General features: G+C 36.1%; 2 protein-coding genes across 3 annotated transcripts; both read left to right on the top strand.

The window, feature by feature from the left end:
* Window positions 1–2,795: 2,795 nt before the first annotated feature.
* LOC133303783 (protein ALP1-like) lies at window positions 2,796–4,429 on the top strand. Its single transcript, XM_061503761.1, has one exon. It carries the CDS (start codon window positions 2,804–2,806, stop codon window positions 4,280–4,282), a length of 1,479 nt encoding a protein of 492 aa, XP_061359745.1. The 5' UTR covers window positions 2,796–2,803; the 3' UTR covers window positions 4,283–4,429.
* A 2,170-nt stretch (window positions 4,430–6,599) lies between these two features.
* LOC133303771 (uncharacterized) lies at window positions 6,600–18,653 on the top strand. Of its 2 annotated transcripts, XM_061503743.1 has the most exons (13): window positions 6,600–6,823; window positions 7,825–7,999; window positions 9,913–9,996; window positions 10,151–10,392; window positions 10,480–10,723; window positions 11,224–11,303; window positions 13,177–13,261; window positions 15,421–15,552; window positions 15,657–15,770; window positions 16,909–16,956; window positions 17,513–17,597; window positions 18,035–18,079; window positions 18,157–18,653. In XM_061503743.1, the coding sequence occupies exons 1-13, from the start codon at window positions 6,600–6,602 to the stop codon at window positions 18,183–18,185; spliced, it is 1,587 nt and encodes a 528-aa protein (XP_061359727.1). In that variant the 3' UTR covers window positions 18,186–18,653. The 2 variants fall into 2 exon arrangements, with proteins under 2 accessions (XP_061359727.1, XP_061359726.1); XM_061503742.1 differs by having other exon boundaries at window positions 18,035–18,653.
* The last annotated feature ends 183 nt before the right edge of the window (window positions 18,654–18,836 follow it).

Raw genomic sequence — 18,836 nt, 5'->3', positions numbered from 1 at the left:
AGTAGAGAAGCTCCAACGTGCGTTCATTTGGGGTAGCAACAAAGCTCATTTGGTGGCGTGGGATACTTTATATAAACCAAAAGATATGGGAGGACTTGGGGTTATTAATCTTCGTGTACAAAACGAGGCTTATATGCATAAGCTTGCTTGGAGATTATTGACGAGGAGTGATGATCTATGGGTGAAGGTCCTGAAAGCAAAGTATAGCAAAGGGTATGACTTGAGGAGAAGAATCATTTCAAAACCTTATGACTCAAAGCTATGCGAGATTTAAGTAAATGCTGGAATAGCTTTCTTGCGGAGCTTAGATGGGAGGTGGGGAATGGTGATTCCACTAAATTTTGGCAAGATAATTAGTTGGGTTTAGATTCTAACCTCTTGTTTTATGCTCATAATCTGGTTCCCTCTTTGGATATTGATAAGATCATTGTAGAAGTAGCCCCTCAAGGAGTGTGGGATATATGCTACATGAATCAGTTCCTGAATGATGAGATTGTCTCTAGGGTACTGTGCCAATCCTCCAGATCAAAGAATATCTCAGATGACAGATTAGTTTGGATGCAAAACCATGCTTATCCTTCTTTGGTTAAAATGGTGTATAAAAATCTTATGGATTTTAATGATTTTGAAGTTGATATTCTCTGGAAGAAAGTGTGGTCTTGGAAAGGTCTTGAACATATGAAAACCACGATGTGGTTGATCCTACTGAATAAGCTTCTAGTTAGAAGCATGACTAGCAAGTGGAGCAGGGATTCCAATAGTTGTCTTGGATGTCCTAATCATGAAGAGTCTATTCTTCATGTTCTTTGGGATTATAAGTTTGCTCAATGTATTTGGAGGGATTGGTTCAATGATCGCATGCCTATTGATTTTTTTAGTCTAAATGCTGATGAGTGGCTTCGTAGGAATGTGAATAATACTTGGGGTCGATATATCCATTCTGATTGGCGTGATATTTTCTTTCCTACATGTTAGTTTCTTTGGTACTGGAGGAACCAAAGTATACATGATAGCAGTTTTAGAAGACCTCATAGAGGTAAGTTTGTGATTGCAGATTCTATTTCTCATATTTTTGCAGCTAGAGAAAAGAAAGTCAGAAGTCATGACAGTGTAATAATCGAACATCAATAAGGGAAATGGCAACCTCCACTGCAAGGCTTCCTGAAGATAAATACAGATGACGCGTCTTCTTTTATAAGAAAGAAAGCCAGTTGTGGTGGGCTCATCAGAGATCATAATGGGATTTTTCTTAGTGGATTCTCCTTGAAGTTGGGCTATTGTAATCCTCTAGATATAGAACTCTAGGGTATAGTAAAAGGGTTGGAGTTAGCTTGGGGACAGGTGCTAGAAATATAGAAGTGGAATGTGATGCTGTAAATGCTATCACTTCTATCCAAGATAGTCAGAACAATCCCAAAAACTCTCAGGTTGTTACACATATCCAGAAATGGCTTTCTCAGGCTTAGATTGTTCGTTGCATCTATACTTATAGAGAGTTCAATATGTGTGCTCACTGGCTTGTTAGCAATATCCAGAAGAGAGATAGGAACTTAGTTATTTTTAATAGCCCTCCTACTCAGCTTAGGGAGCTCCTTCTAAAGGATGCGTCCCTAGATCAACAACCTATGTTCTTTTCTTCATAGTTTTGTTTTGGGGTTTGTCCCTCCTCTTTACAAAAAGAAAAAGAAAGAAAGAAATACTTCATAAGTTTAGTGCATCCAAATTAGATACACCAAGCCAATATTATTTAATAGTTAACTATCAAGATTCATTACTAATTAATTATCACAATTAATGATGTCTTAATAATTCATTAACCTACTCTATCTGATTTGATTGCAAGGTCAATAATGTATAGAAATAAAAAAAAATAGTAACAAGTTTACGTACCTGTTAAGGAGCTAAAACATAAAAAAGTAAAAGAAATTAATTAATTTTTAAACAAGAAAAGGTAATTTTTTAGTATATTAAAAGTTGCCTTTTGGGTCAGAAATATCTCGAGCGTTCCAAAAAAACAGAAATTGTTAGCTCGAGCAAATAAGCACACTAGCATGAGAACCTCTGGATCATTGCATTTTTGGAAATTGCAAGTAATTGAAGATAATAAATTGAAACAAAAGCGCGGAAATAGTATATGATGGGACCGTTTATTAGCAATTCCTATCTTAATGTACTAATACTTAATGAATAAGGGAGAGGTTGTTCTTACTGTGGAGCAAGTTTATTACTTCTTATTATCTCTTTTATAATTGTCGGATAAAATTAAATTAATATTATATTATTTGAACTTTTTTTTTTTTATCTCTTTTCAATCATTTCCCCCACTGTTTCTTTCACTTTCCTCTTTCTGTCATATTTTATTAATGAGGTTGATAATAAATATAACATTTCCTAATAAAAAATAGCAATAAACAAAAGTATCTCTTTTCTCAACTCCTTCCATTCCTGAACGCTTTTCGGCTTTCCTTGGTCCCAATTCCAAATCCCGAAAGCGAAACTTCTCCACACCCCTTCCCATTCCAATTCTACCTTTTCTTTCTCCAACGTTTTTCAAACCCGCAACATTCCAAAATAAAGAATCTCTCTTATTTATTTATTTATATTTATTTTTCTGTTTTTTTTTCTTTTTTTTGAAGAAAGAAGCATCCTTAGTCGTTACCAATCCAACCGCGTAAAAAACCACGCTTCCCCCAAATACACACATAGTCACCGTGTTCACACTTGCCCCACACGTTTCCTCTTCCTATAAATCTTCGAAACCCCCTCTCTCTTCTCTCACACGCGAAATCTTAAGCGTTCACACATGGAAATTACTCCCGTCACATTTTTCAGCCAAGAAGATTACTCTCATTTCTATAACACGTTACCAGACATGGATTTCAACAACAACAACAACAATAACAAGAAGCGAAAAGATAGTAACAACTTGAAGGATATACTTGCTTCTCTGATTCTGTTAGAGGACGAAGAGAAACAAGAGCAACAAAACAGTGTTGTTGAGTCAGAACAACAACGAACCATGTTCGATGCCAATTATGACCACCAGGCTCGAACCATGAACCACTACATGGCTCAATTCCAAACCCATTATAATGAATTGGACCAGCTCGGTCATAATAAAGCCAAGAGGGTTCGTCGTTCTGCTCTTAATGCTGCTGCTGCTGCGGGTTCGGGTTTAAATGAGACCGGTTCAATTCAACCGGGTTCGTCTGTTCAGCAACACCGAAGGCTTTGGGTTAAGGACCGGTCCAAGGACTGGTGGGAGCGGTGCAGCCGGAACGACTTCCCGGAGGAGGAGTTCCGGCGGTGGTTCCGAATGAGCAAGGGAACATTCGACATGATCTGCGACGAGCTCGATTCGGTGGTGACGAAGAAGAACACGATGCTACGCGATGCCATCCCGGTTCGCCAGCGTGTCGCGGTTTGCATATGGCGGCTCGCCACCGGTGACCCGCTCCGGCTCGTGTCGAAGCGGTTCGGTTTAGGAATCTCCACGTGTCACAAGCTCGTTCTAGAGGTTTGTGCCGCCATAAAAACAGTTCTGATGCCGAAGTTTCTTCATTGGCCTAACGAGGAGGAGATGAAGGGTATAAAAGAAGAGTTCGAGGGCATTTCGGGAATACCAAATGTTGGTGGTTCAATGTACACGACACATGTTCCAATCATTGCACCAAAGATAAGTGTTTCTGCTTATTTCAACAAACGACACACTGAGAGGAACCAGAAGACTTGTTACTCTATAACAGTTCAAGGGGTGGTTGATCCCAAAGGGGTTTTCTCCGATGTGTGTATTGGTTGGCCTGGTTCATTACCTGATGATCAAGTTTTGGAGAAGAGTGCTTTGTATCAGAGAGGTTATGGTGGTAGTTTGAAGGATGTTTGGATTGTTGGGAATTCTGGGCACCCTCTTATGGATTGGGTTTTGGTTCCTTACACACACCAGAACCTTACTTGGACTCAACATGCTTTCAATGAGAAAGTTGGGGACATTCAGAGGGTTGCAAAGGAAGCCTTTTCTAGATTGAAAGGCAGGTGGGGTTGTTTGCAGAAGAGAACAGAGGTTAAGCTTCAGGACTTGCCTGTTGTTCTTGGTGCTTGTTGTGTTCTGCATAATATTTGTGAGATGAGGAATGAGGTTATGGATCCTCAATGGAGTTTTGATCTTTTTGATGATGAGATGGTAGCTGAGAACAATGTGCGTTCTGAGAATTCCATGGTGGCTAGAGATCATATAGCTCACTATTTGTTACACCATGGTCGTGCTGGCACTAGTTTTGTGTAGTTTTTTTAATCTTTGTTTACTCTAATTCTGTCAATTCTTTTGGCTATGTTTTGTTGTAATGTAGTCACATTAGAAATAAGACCTTCATATATAGTTAAATTAAATGGGTGTGTGTGTGTGTGTGTGTGTAAGTTGTATAGAGATTTTTTGGAGAATTAAATGAAATTAATGGATACTTGAATTTTGTTGGATCTTAAATTATGTGCTGGTTCTTCTTCCTTATGCTGTAATTGTCGACTTGACAGCAATTACTAATGTGTGCTTGATGCGACCGCTTTTCTTTTCTCCATGTCTGGTGCCATAACACATGTTCTGATGTGTCCCACAATGTCTGACCCCAGAAAGATTCAGTTTGTGCTTTTGACTTTTGACTTTTGACTTTTGTCTAGTCAGTGTTGTTGGGAACAGGTGCAATCCTGTCTCTTACAACAGGTGCATACACACACTCCAATGAAATTCTAATAAAATTGATTTTTTTTTTTTTTTTGCCTGGACAAGAATTCATTAGCTTCTTGTAGATGATGGATGCCCTTCGTCTTCCTTTGTGGGAGTAGAGAATGCCTCAAACTCCATTTCTCTGGTGGCTCACTGAATATTTGATCGTTACAAAAGAGTGAGAAAAGGAATCTATGTGTTTGCAGATTCGGCTTCATCCCCTGCCTCCACTTTCTCCCTTTCACACCAGAAGCTAAGACTCTTTAAAGTAGTTGGAGGTCAGATTTATCACCCATAATGAAGTTTTAAATGGCTCATCTTCCTCAACTCCATATTGGGGAATTGGAAGCTGACAAAACATTAAAAGTACTGAATATTGTACTTGGCAAAGGGTTAGTATTGACTTCAATTCTCATGTACCACGCCACTTCATTACAACCGTAGCATATGACACAATATAACTACGATATAAATACACCACTCCCTCAACAGAATGCAAAATAATTTCAGAACCATTTCAGACTCTTTAACCAAACCAAAAAAACCGGTTTAAAAAATTAATTCGACACTGATTCGGGGTTCAAAACCATTTCAGAACGGCTAAGAATTATTTATAAATCATGAACTCATATGAAACATGAGCCAATTCTGAAAAAATAAAAATCAGTTTGAATGAAATAAAACAGTTCGATTTGATTCAGGAAAAAAAAAAACGACTCGGGTCGAATCATGCATATCCTTGCTCCCTAAATATGTAAGAATTTTTTCAGTATTGGAAAAATCCATTATCAATTTTTGGCACATAAAAACTATGTAAATAAAAATGAAAATATGTGTTGAGCATAAAAGTAATAGCATGTATTGGATTCTTTACATAACTTTAATTTAGTCCATAAGAAATATTACAGAGGAATACTCTAAAAAAATTAATAATAGAGAGATTGAAAGTATATGGTATGGATATTCCCAAAGATTACTCTATCGTTGGGATCTATAAGTCCACTATGTTCTCTTTGGGGATGATGTCATTGTATGGATGATCTCACTAGCAGAGGTAAAGACCAAGCTAGAGAGCACTGTACCAAGTATGATGGTAAGAAGATAACAATGAATGATTCAGTGTGAGTATATGTGACTTAATATAAATGAGCATAATAACGATACATAAGATGCCTCTTTGGTGTGCCAAAGAGGACTATTTATAAGGAGGTCGTATGAGCCTCCTATGGGTTGGTGAGGAAGGGGTCAACCCTTTTTGGGATCTGCTCATAATAGCAGATGCTGTTGGGCGTGACAGGTGCTGCTATGATAGCAGCGATGCGCCTGGCGGTGTCAGCGTATGTCAAAGAGGCTGTTCCCTCTTATGACATCTGGGGCGACTGCATTTGGGGGTTGGGATCCCGAGATGGGACATTTTGGTGTCTACCCTAAAGAGTGTCGTTTCATTGGGAGTTGGAGAGGGTTGTCAGTTGGTAAGACTGACGTGGATAAAAAGTTATGATGGAACTTGCACCTTTGGGCCACTGCTGTTGGGCCATCCGGAACAAATAAATTCAATCTCATGTTATAAACCTCGGCAGTGATCACCATCATAGACCGTAGGATCACGGTTTCACCTCGACAAGCTCCTAGTTCCAAACTAGAGGGACCCAACATAGTCCCAACTATTGTTCAACACTTGTCGGACACACAAAGAGAGAGAACGAGAGAGACACGTAGCACCCTTTCGCGTGTTTTTTTATTAGAGGGTCTCTTTCTGTTAGTTAGCTTCGTTGTCACAATCATCCCAATTCACAAACCACAGAGAAAAGAGAGGGAAGGGCCAAGAAAAAACAAAAGAAAAGAAGAGTGAATCTTAGGAAGAGGGGGTTTTGGTTTGGGCATGGAGAATAATCAAAAGGAGGAGGAGGAGGAGGTGCAAGTTGGGGAGGAGAAAGATGAGGTGGGGCCCATGGGTGGGAAGGAGAAGGAGGACGAAGAAGAAGAAGAGGAGGATCAAGGAGAAGTTGGTTCGAGCTTGACAATGGAGAGGGTTGCTGTAGCCAAAAAATTCATTGAGAACCATTACAGGGCTCAAATGAAACTCATCCAAGATCGCAAAGAGAGGTAAAATGTCATGCACTATTTATTCTTCTTATTATCAAACTTTTTTTTTTTTGGTTTCTTCCTTTTGGCTGATAAGATCATTTCTTTTTTTTTTTTTTTTTTGGTACATAATAAGATCATTTCTATTGATGTTTCTCTTTGCATGTTGTCGGGAGCTTCTTCATTCTTTTTCTTATGGCATTTGATTTAAGGTGGAAATGTCTTGTTGGAGTTTTTCTTCTTCTTTTTTTCCCTTTTATTAAATGTGTTTTCATTGCCTTTTTTTAATGTGAATTTGGTAATCCTAATATGTTTATTATGGAAGCTTTGACTGTTTGTCAAATGGCTACATCTTTACTATGTGATCGCCGCATTCTTAATGATGATGTTGATTAATTATAAATGGTTTTGTTGATAAAATTTGGCTTACAAGGAATCTTGTAATTCATTTACTTTAGCTATATGTCAATGAGAATGTAACTTTTCTAATTTGTTTATTTTATTATTATTATTAAAAAAAATAAAAAATCTCTTCCTATGCACTTTAACTTGGATTTTGAAAGAACATTTAAGCTGTCCCCCCCTTCCCATGCTATGTGAGGCCATAAAATGTTCATGCATCTATTGAGAGAGCATCAATGAAATTGGAGTTTCAGGGTATCATAGCCTCATAATTCCTGTGCATCATTAGTGCGCTTATGTCCGCATGCTTAATTATGATTTTAGTTATTGTTCAGATAGACTCATGCAAACACACAAAAAACTTGCAATTTTTACGGCCTTATAGCAGTACTAGTTCATAAACAGACACACTGACTCAAGTACATGCATGCATGCACAAAAATGATTTTAATTATTGTCGTGTACTTGAATTTGATGCTTTATTTTTCATAGAAGTTATTTCATGTTCTTAGAATAGTAATGCATTCAATGATGGAACCTATATTTATTTAGTTTTCTTTCTTTGCGTTTTTATTTTAAATATCTTGGAAAGCTACTGAACATGATTTTATTATTCTCAGGCGTTCAGTGCTACAAAAGAAGTTAGAGTCTTCTCACGTACCAGAAGAGGAACAGATCAATCTACTGAAGGATTTAGAGCGCAAGGAGACCGAGTATATACGATTAAAAAGACATAAAATATGCGTTGATGATTTTGACCTTCTAGCCATTATTGGCAGGGGAGCCTTTGGGGAGGTAGAAATATGCATAATCATATTTGATGATTAGTGCCTTTTATTATTATTATTATTATTATTATTATTATTATTATTATTATTTTGTGTTTATAAACATGATGTTGAAAGTCATTTGGTAATCTGGAGAGTGGATAATACCCGATTAAAAGAGCTAACCATTTGTACATTTTTCCTTTGTTCTTTTCTGAAGAATCAATGTTCCTAGGAATAAAACTTTTCTGATATGGAATAAGATTTAGTATAGTGGACTGGCTACATGTAAAAAAAAATCCTTGTGAACCATTTTAAGTATGTTCTATTCATACATAGCAATGTATGATGCCTTAGGGAATAAGTGAAGATGAGTTGCCCCATCATGTGGTGGCTATCATCTTCATTGTGATACACACATTAGGTGTTTGGGCACAATGATGCTCAAGCTGAATGTGGACCATGAAAGGTGCTCTTCATGGAAAGAGGTGTAAAAGTTCTGTTGGTAATTGTAAAACAGTAGGGACATCATCTTTACAATGCATAGGTGTTGAGGCCGAAATTCAATTGCTATTGGAATGTGTCATGTATGGAAAAGGGTCCAGTGATGCACCTAGAGTTAGGCATAGAATCACGCGTGTGTTATTTTTGGGTTTCTGGGCTTTTTTCCATTTCAGTGGCATTTTTGTAAATTAGTTTTTTTTTTTTAGTTATTTTTTAGAGTTAATTGACATCGCATATAAGGGTGTTTAAGAATGATGGGGGTTGTTGAATACTCTATTATATTGATAATTAAAATTGAGAATAGAGGGTTTCTTTTTTCAATCCTAATTTTCCTGTTCAGCCTACTTTGTGTGTTTGGTTTCATATGATACAAAAAAATTAGAAAGTAACCTAAACAGAAAATTAGGATTGAAAAGAGAAATCCTCCATTCTCAATTTCGATTATCAAAATAATAAAATATTTAACCATCCTTAGGTGTCTTAAACACCCTTTTATACGGTGTCAATTAACTTTAAGTGCAATTAAAATAGAAAATACAAAATTACAAAAATACCACTAAATAAAAAAAGGCCTAAAAATCCAAAAATGTCAAATGCACGACTCTAAGCCAACTCTACCTGCTTGACTTGGCACAATCAGTGAGCTATGTTTTTTTTTTTTCATTGAGAGAGAGCTTACTTGACAGCCAATTCAGCTGTGGAACACTTCATAAAAGAATATATGACGGGGGAGAGAGAGAAAAAAGTGTGGCTCTAAAGAAAATAATTATAGAGTTTCTCTATCTAGGCTCATGATATCATGTTGAGAGAGAAGAGATCATGCATAAACCTTAATGTGTGTGAATGAGTAAGTGAAATAAGGTAAAGTACAACAGTAGAGTAATTTATGTACATAACATAGAAAATAATGAAATAAGGAAATTACTCCTATACTTATCTCTACATCAGTAATGAAACTAAAACTCTCAATTATTCATCTGTAATATATATCTATGTAACAGAAATGATTAGGAGTAAATCTTTGTTGGAAATGAAATCATAGTGATATAAGAAGAATGGACAAATAAAAACTATGCATTCCAATGAAAACTTATGATCTTTTTATACTTTTCTCTTCTACCCCAATACATTTAGGATTGTCTAAATATGACAGCTAATCATGGATGCTAGAAATGGAACTTCACTAACTAGCTTTGTGACTAAATCTTGATTTGATTTGACTTTTGATCATGCTTTAACAAATGTCTTTTACTGAAGTTCTTCTTAATTTTGTGTCATCCCGTTACCATATTCATATCTGTTCTTAATTGATGAAGAGTTGTTCTTTGGTTATACAATACATAAGAGATGGGATGATTTTGTATTGTCATTTTATTTTGTTTGGGTATCCGAACTACCGTGAAGTTGTTTGAATGCTTATGCCATATGATTTCACAGGTAAGACTTTGTCGGGAGAAGAAATCAGGTAATATATATGCCATGAAAAAGTTGAAAAAGTCTGAAATGCTTAGCAGGGGACAGGTGAGTTTTCATATTTTCATTATACTATGAAAGTTTGTTCTTTCCATTCTTCAATTTATTATCAGAAAAAAGGAAAGTTCTTTCTGCTATTATTTTTAAAGTATCATCTGATTTGAATATTTTTTTTAATTCATTGGGTTCATTTTCATCACAGGTTGAGCATGTTAGAGCTGAAAGGAACCTACTTGCAGAAGTTGCCAGTGACTGCATTGTGAAACTCTATTACTCGTTTCAGGATGCTGAACATTTATATCTGATAATGGAATATTTACCTGGTGGTGATATAATGACATTGTTGATGAGGGAAGAAACTTTGACTGAAACTGTGGCTAGATTTTACATTGCCCAGAGTGTTTTGGCTATAGAGTCTATTCATAAACACAACTACATCCATCGGTTGGTATTGTTACATCTTAAACTTCATAATGGTCTTATTCTTATAAACCATAATTTACAATTATAAGTTTCTTCTTGTATCCCCAGAGATATAAAACCTGACAACCTTCTATTGGACAAAAATGGTCATATGAAGCTCTCTGATTTTGGTCTTTGCAAGCCACTTGACTGCTCAAATTTATCGTCTATAAATGAAAATGAAATCCTTGATGATGAGAACATGAATGATACCATGGATGTAGATGGAGCTTTCCGAAATAGCAGAAACGGTAGGCGCTGGAAAAGTCCCCTTGAACAACTTCAACATTGGCAAATGAACCGGAGGAAGTTGGTAATTGCATTCTGTCCACATTCAGAAATTGTATTTGATGCTTGATGACTGGTTCTTATTTCTGATTTCTTACAAATTTGTACTGGTAATATGTAATTGATGAATTACACAAAAAGACAGTGTATTTAGCTTAGAGGTACTTACATTTGTCATCTGTTGAATGAGCATAATAGTCCCATGGTTGCACCATTCTTGGACAACTTATTCAATATGTCATCCATGTGGAATAAGGGATCAAAGTAAAGAATGAAAGATTTATAATTGTTTATTTTGCACTCAGATATTGTGCTTGATGATAAAATTCTTAGTTCTTTACTACATAGAAGACTTTTGTTTCTTTTCTTAATCAATCAATATGGTTGACTTGTGTGATAACTGGGATAATTTCATTAGTGCATGAAATGTCGATTTTGATTGCATTTTATCAATTTGATCATATATTGTTTTTAATATGCTTGCATGCATATCCTTCTCCAACTTATCTATTCATTTCATGGCAGGCATTTTCCACTGTTGGAACTCCAGATTATATTGCTCCGGAAGTGTTACTGAAAAAGGGTTACGGTGTGGAGTGTGACTGGTTCGTTGATGTTCTCTTTTTATTTGCTATTGCAGGAGTTGCATCTATACATTTTCTGTTTTAGTAGATTTGTTATTTTGAAGTAATTGCAGATGATAACTTTGCAATACATTTTTTATTTGGCTTCAGTGGTTAACGGTAGTAGAAAAGCTCAAGGTTCTATGTTATTGCACATAGAGTCTGTATGTGATGCAACAGCCGATGCTGCACGTGTTTTCTATCCAAACATTGCAGCCCCTAGAATGCCTTATTATGGAATAGGTCAAATGCTACGCCTTTATGCTATGTAGCTTAGGTAAACGAAGAAGAAAGTTAAGCCAGAGTTCAATCGGTGAAGCCCCTTACAACATGTGTGGGCCAAAATTTGATAGCAAAAATTATTATAGTTGCTAGTTTTTTTTTTTCTAATTTAATTTACAGTTAAAATACTTCAGAAAAGAACTTTTCTGTCCAGTTTTAAGAATTTGTCATGACCTTCTGATATTATGTGCATACTCCAATCTATAAGGATCATAAAAAGGAATCATCTTGTCATCTTTCTTAAAGAAAGTGGTGAAGCATTATAAACTTGGACTGCGAACTATCTGTTTAGAGGGATTTTGAGCACTGGATAAGAACCTTTTAGACTCATCCATTTGTAACTTCATATTTAATCCAATGAACCATTTATATTCATTCTGTTAGAGATATATAAAACCTTTAATGTAGCCTCAACCAACAGCTTAAGTTTTTGGATTGAATTGGTTTTTTACATGGTATCAGAACCTCGGTGTCCTGAGTTCGATCCTCACCGGCACCGCCCCCCTATTTTCTTTGTAGAATTTTTTAGCACAGGTAGGCTGAGTCTGATGCATCATCCACCTTTCAAGTCCAATGGGCTCTCTTGTAAGGGGGCATGTTAGAGATATATAAAACCATTAATGTAGCCTCACCCAACAGCTTAAGCTTTTGAGTTGAATTGGTTCTTTACACATTCAATTGAAACTTTACATTTCATATAAATCCACTAATGGTAACACTTTTCGCAGTTGACCATCCAAATCTTATATAGGCATGCTGCTCTCAGATGACAGATCTTCCTAGTCTTATAATATTCAGTATCAAGTTCTGTAGTTGGATCTCACAGCAGATGTAAAAAGGATAATCATTTTAATGCAAAGTTGGCTGACTTGTTATCTCTAATATAAATGTTATTCCAGTTTAGGTGATTCTCCGTAGGAACTAAATTGTGTTTAATGGAAAGAAGGAAGAAAAATTTAGATAATTAAAAAGATGGCAGTTAGCTGAGGATAAAGATTTTCTACTTCATGAACTGGATGCTGAATGAAAAAATACAGGACTTTGATTGCTCGGTTTTCGTACATGTCTGTTTCCAAATTTATTGATCAATTACAAGTCTACTTACACTATATTTATATTAGGTGCCTGCTAACTTTTTTAGCTTCAAATTTTAGCAGCCATTGATTTTTACGAACAGATATCATGCTATGCATAAATTAGGAGAACTGAACCAAAATTAAATAAATGCGAAGATAATTAGAACTGTTTTTCCAAATAAAAAATAAATAATGTTAAAAAATAATATGGATGAAAATGTTCCCCTCTTTTCATTTTCATAACTATTATAATAGGCATAGGATGATTTTGTCTGAATTTCGTGCTGCCTCAGAGAAGACAATAAGTATTATGTAGTCTATATCATCGTTCTTAAAACTGTGCTGGTTTCTGGTATAGATTATTCTTCTTCATAGTTGCTTTTACCTGAAAAAAAATGCTATTTCTGTCTGTCCCATGTAATTACATATTTGTTTGAAGACTAAGAGTAATGTGAAATATCTCCCCCGTTGCTGAGATGGGTACTGACTTCCTGCAGGTGGTCTCTTGGTGCTATAATGTATGAGATGCTTGTTGGTTACCCCCCATTTTACTCTGATGAGCCCGTAACAACTTGCAGAAAGGTTTTTCTCTTTTATCCCTGTTGAGATATATAAAACCATTAAAAAGCCCTCACCCACCAGCTTAAGTTTTTGGGTTGAATTGGTTCTTTACATGGTATCAGAGCCTCGTGTCCCGGGTTCGATCCTCACCGCCCCCACTTTCTTTCAAGTGGAATTTCTTTGTTCGCACGGATAGGTGGGCCTGTGCATTATCCACCCTTCAAGCCCAGTGGGCTCTCGTGTGAGGGGGCGTGTTGAGATATATAAAACCATTAAAAAGCCCTCACCCACTAGCTTAAGCTTTTGGGTTGAATTGGTTCTTTACAATCCCCTTCTTCGACAACACCTCCTTTGCGACCTGCGAATATGTTTTATAGACACTTAGGGTGTGCATGACAACCATTCTGTTCTCTGGCACTGTTTTATAAAAGAAACAATTATTTTCTATTTCTGTGCCTTGGAACTGTTTTTGAGAAAAAAAATATGTTTTATAACATGTTCTATTTTTATTCCGAGAATGAGAATTGTGTTTGATAACACAACAAATAATAAAATAAAAAATAATTCTTATTAAGCATAAAAGAAATTCAGATCATCATTTTCTTTTTCATATGATGTGGTGGCGGTGGTTGTGGCATCGTCGTGGTGGTGGTAATGGTGGCAATGGTGGTGGTATGGTGGTAGTGATGGAATGGTGGTGGTGGTGACGGTAGTGGCTGCGAAGATGGTGGCGGTAATGGTGACGATGGTGGCGGCGGTAATGGTGGTGGCAGTGGCGTGGTGGTGGTAATGGTGACAATGGTAATGGTGGTAGAGATGGTGGCGGCGGTGGTAGTGGTGATGACATGGTGGTGGTGGTGGTGGTGGTAACGGTAGTGGCTGCGGCAATGGTGGTGGCATGGTGGCGATGGTGGTGGTGGTGATAATGGTGGCGATGGTGGTGGTGGCAGTAGCGGTGGTAGTGGTGACGGCAGTGGCTACGGCAACGGTGGTGGTGGCATGGCAGTGGTGGTAGTGGCATGGTAGTGGTGGTGACGGCAGTGGCTATGGTAATGGTGGTGGTGGTCGTGCTAGGATGGTAGTAGTAGAGAGTTATTGAGAGAAACAAGTGTTTTTCATTTTGTGCTCGGGAACAAAAAAGCCGAATTTTTTTTATTCTTTTTTCTGTTCCCTAGCATAAAAATTGAACCGGTTCATTCTCGGGAACAAAAAAAATAAACCGGTTTTGTCAAACACTGTTTCTATCATTTTCTGTTCCCGGGAACAAAAATTGTAAAAAAAATGATTCTGCGAAGTTCTTCATGCACACCGTTATTGCCATGATGCTTGACCAAGCAATAAAATTTTGATTATAGAGGATAATCTCCTTCCTTGTACTTTAAATTTTCTTAAGGGTCCAATAGCAGTTTTTTAGGATTCAATTTGACCATCAATTATTTGAGTCCAATGTCCTTTATAAGTCATGATTCCTAAGATCAATATAAAATTGGAGATGAAAAAACTGGCTATATTTCTGGCAAAAAAAGGAAATTTTAGTATACTAAATAACTGATTCTTTGATAGAGACTGTTTTCATTATAGTTGCTTTGTTTGGGGATTCTGTTATCCTCACCTTCATAAATGCTTTTAACCTTTCAGACATCTAGTTTGTCACTTTAAATGTTATATCCAGATAATCTAGTATGCCACTGGACTAATTGTCTCTTAAATGTTTTTGGAGAAGTTCTACATTCATGGACTTCGATCAATCACATATGTATGATCTTAAAATGAATTAAACTCTGAGAAAACTGCACAAGTATGAAGAGCATGTTTCTATTCTATTTCCCTTGTCTTATGTGATTTAATTATTGAATATTTCAATGAACTCTTAAGAATTCACAGCATGGACTCTACTCCCGGGTACTTTTTGTGATTCTTTATTTTTTGACATCATGTGATTAATTCTTAAGTCTTACTGTTGTTCATTTTGATGTCTGTTGTGTGTTGACTTACAATATTGTTGGTTAAATTTGTGTTTCCTGTTTTCTCTTATAGTTATTTGTTAAGTCACCATGTTCTCATTATAATTTGTCAAAGTATTTATTAGCATTTGTCAAGTGCCTTATTTTTTTTGGCAGCTCTAGCAGTAACGGTTCAAATTATGTTTTACTTTTTTTTGCCTTGGTGAGTGTCTTCAGATTGTGCATTGGAAAAATCACTTAAAATTTCCGGATGAGGCAAGATTGACGCCTGAAGCAAAGGATCTTATATGTGGTTTGCTTTGTGGTGCTCAACATAGGCTCGGTACTGGAGGAGCAGATGAAATTAAAGTGTGTAAAATGTGGTTTTCTTTCTCTCTTTCTCACTTTTCATATAATGCATTGATATTAAACACATTATTCCCTGATTGTATGGCTGTTTCTTAATTGACCAGGCTCATCCTTGGTTCAAAGATGTCGTATGGGATAAGCTCTATGAAATGGAGGCAGCATTTAAACCACAAGTCAATGGGGAGCTTGACACTCAGAATTTTATGAAATTTGATGAGGTAAGATTTTATGATTTATGTTGATCTTACCCCTTTTGCCTACACCCATGGTACTTCTGCAGATGCCCCCCTACATTATTTTATGATGCATTCAGTGTGTACTATCTTGTAAATAATGTAATTGCATGATGGGTTTAGGAAGCTTTTGTATAAATATGCAGATATGCATTCCTAATTTAGAAACTTACTTGGATTTTGCTAAAACCTTGGGCTTATCTTCATCTCTGGTCTTCCGGGAATTTGTCTACCTGTCGGAGACATAAGACCATAAGGTTTTATCTTTTTTTCCCTGGAGTTATATAGTTTTTACCTTTTCCTTTCTTCATATCTCAGTGAACTAGTCAAGTAATGAAAGATTAGCAGTTCCCCCTGATATACCAGTACAATTGCACTTCTCCGTTGATCTTTCAACTTGTGCTCATTTACCCTAATCTATTTACATTGCTTTCGATGTGTCCCTGAATGAGTGAATGATCCAAAACTAGGCACATTTAGACAAATTGGATTGCTATAACTGACAAATTACTGTGAGAAAACTTGGTCAAATGTGCTAATATCTCTATTCCTTAAATATTGTGCCTAATTCTCACTCATTTACATGCAATCAATCCGATAAAAATTGCACACATTGCCCCTATTTGTTATCATAGTTGCACAATATGGCTGCATTGAAATTATTAGGCACGTGAGTGTCATGCTTTGAGCTCTAAGTTTAGAGATGACCCCTAATTTAAATTGTGGTGGTACTAAAAGTGGGGACATTGTAAACAACACTAATGGGTTAAGGTGTAATATGCTGAAATCAAATTATCAATGGAGAAAGTGCAACAGGACTAATAGTTTCGGGCAATTGCAGTTAACGAAAATGAAGATAGCACCATGCCCCAGCTTTTTACAAGGATGAGCTTGTATGATAGCGTACTTGCATGTTTAATATTTGTACATGGATATTTGTTAGTATGTAACATTACTCATTTAAATTCAGTGTCCTTTAGTATATCATTCTTTAATAGAATAAATTTTTTCAGAAGCAGTATGGATGAAGTAATTGTTTGTGAATTTTCTATCTTGCTTATGCTTTAATATTCATACGTGCATGAATTTTCATATATTTTGCGTTAATATATTGTGTTAATAGGTTGATCAACCAAAACCAGCTAGAACTGGATCCGGACCAATCAGAAAGGTAGACACTCTATTCACTTGAAGGAATAATTTGTCAGGCAATAATCAATTAACTTGCCTTAGGTGTTTGCTTTTATATATCATTCATTTTGTGGTGGAAAATTTCATCTCCTTTAGAATATATATACCATCACAATAATCCTTGGGTCCTCCATCTTTAAATCTGTTGATACTCGAGTCCTCAGCCAAATGGGATGTAAAAATAACTGGATGAATGAGTATTCCTCCATGGAACTAACACAACATTTAGTTTTAATACAATCATCGTAATGTTCAGATTCTCAAGGTTACAGTGCATCTCAATATTTTTCTTTCTCTAAAGGTGTGGCATATTTTTGAAGGTTGATGGTGCTTTAGAAAAAAGCTGGGAATAAATAACTAATTAATTTGCTTTATGTTGCTTTCCATTAATTCGTAAGCTCTTTTTCTCCCAGTTGACCTCATCAATTCTAGTTGTTTACCCTGACATGAATTTGTTCTAGGTTAAATATATGTTGATCGATGTTGTAGTATTGTAAAACTCCTTTACAGTTTTATTGTAACCTTTCTGTCCACAGACGCTCTTAACTCCTCAAGATCTCAGTTTCGTTGGCTATACATATAAGAATTTTGCTGCTGTCAAGGGGATGAATCTTTCTACTGGTGTGTATTTTTTTTTCTCCTAAGTTTAATATTGCACTGTTCCATCGCGTTTATCACGTGCTAATCATCTAACTTACATCACATGTTATCAATTAATAGTGTTGTATTTCTATCTTTTTTGTCAACATTTTTATTTTTCTTTTTGTACATGAGATCAGCTGATTAATGTTATCTGCCCAAAATGACATTTATATATGCATCACAAGTATAGTAGTCTTCTCCAGAGACTTAAATAACAAACTAGTACATGCATATGTAATGTAACAAAGTCAGCTTTAAGTTCTGAAATTCAGATACAGAATATCTTATGTTGATAAAAACAGCCGTTGTTATGGATAGAAAGTAGCATAATCGTTCAATGACATCTTTAAATATTATTCTTTTAAGGCTTATAGCTAATAAATATTCTTCCACTACTTTTGTTGGACATGACACAGAAAACGGGAAGTTGTTACCATCACGGTCAATTGACTCCTCAATCAGTAATGGACCTATCTTTGATTACTACTCATCAATATGTTTTGTTCAACTGTTCTAACATACCCATATTTTGTTCTAGGTGATTCTGTAATTGACTACTCAACCTGATTTTCAATGAACAGCACCAAAGCATAGATATTGCACCCTATGGGAACACCCGACTTTTTTTTTTCCATGAATAGACCTTCTTGTGTAACTAATAGATGGAACCTTCTGTGATGATGATTGGGAAGCCTGCTTATTTTTCAACCGGGTTTGCCTTATTTCAATCCAAACAGCCACTTATCATGCAGAAACTTAGTGTACAGGGATATCTTGGTACCTTGAGGATTGGTTCACTGGTAAAGTTTTGAAGCCAAATTAGATATTTTTGTAAACTTGTCACTGGGTTATGACCACTAGTTCCCAGGTTGGCAAAGAAGAAACATATTTCATAACTTATGGCAATTCCTAACCCCTTTCTCTCAATTCACTAGTTTAGCAAAGTTCTTGACTCACCCTTATGGTGCCTTAACTTGAAACCCCTATGGTTACTTCAACATAACAGCAAATAACCTTTTGCTACCTTCAATTTATATGCCGATCAAGTTATGACAATGTAATAATGCTGACATAATAACAAAATCAATTGGTATGAAATGCAACTTTGTTCTGATTATGATTTTTGATTTATCACTTATTATGTACACACATCTTTAATTGGCTTCACTCAGACTCTATTCTGCTTTCGATGCACTTTCCAATACACTAAACTAAACG

This window comes from Gastrolobium bilobum, unplaced genomic scaffold, assembly GCF_033153095.1.
Source record: "Gastrolobium bilobum isolate Gb01-03AN ecotype WA unplaced genomic scaffold, APGP_CSIRO_Gbil_v1 utg8466, whole genome shotgun sequence".
Classification (NCBI taxonomy): Eukaryota; Viridiplantae; Streptophyta; class Magnoliopsida; order Fabales; family Fabaceae; genus Gastrolobium; species Gastrolobium bilobum.
This window is presented reverse-complemented; position numbering and strand designations above follow the sequence as displayed.

What these genes read in the sequence shown, in the direction of transcription:
- LOC133303783 (XM_061503761.1), top strand. Translation starts at nt 2,804, where the DNA reads ATGGAAATTACTCCCGTCACATTTTTCAGCCAAGAAGATTACTCTCAT.
- LOC133303771 (XM_061503742.1), top strand. Translation starts at nt 6,600, where the DNA reads ATGGAGAATAATCAAAAGGAGGAGGAGGAGGAGGTGCAAGTTGGGGAG. An exon ending in ATCCAAGATCGCAAAGAGAG is followed by an intron (nt 6,824 to 7,824) that starts GTAAAATGTCAT and finishes TATTATTCTCAG; the next exon opens with GCGTTCAGTGCTACAAAAGA. An exon ending in AAATGCTTAGCAGGGGACAG is followed by an intron (nt 9,997 to 10,150) that starts GTGAGTTTTCAT and finishes TTTTCATCACAG; the next exon opens with GTTGAGCATGTTAGAGCTGA.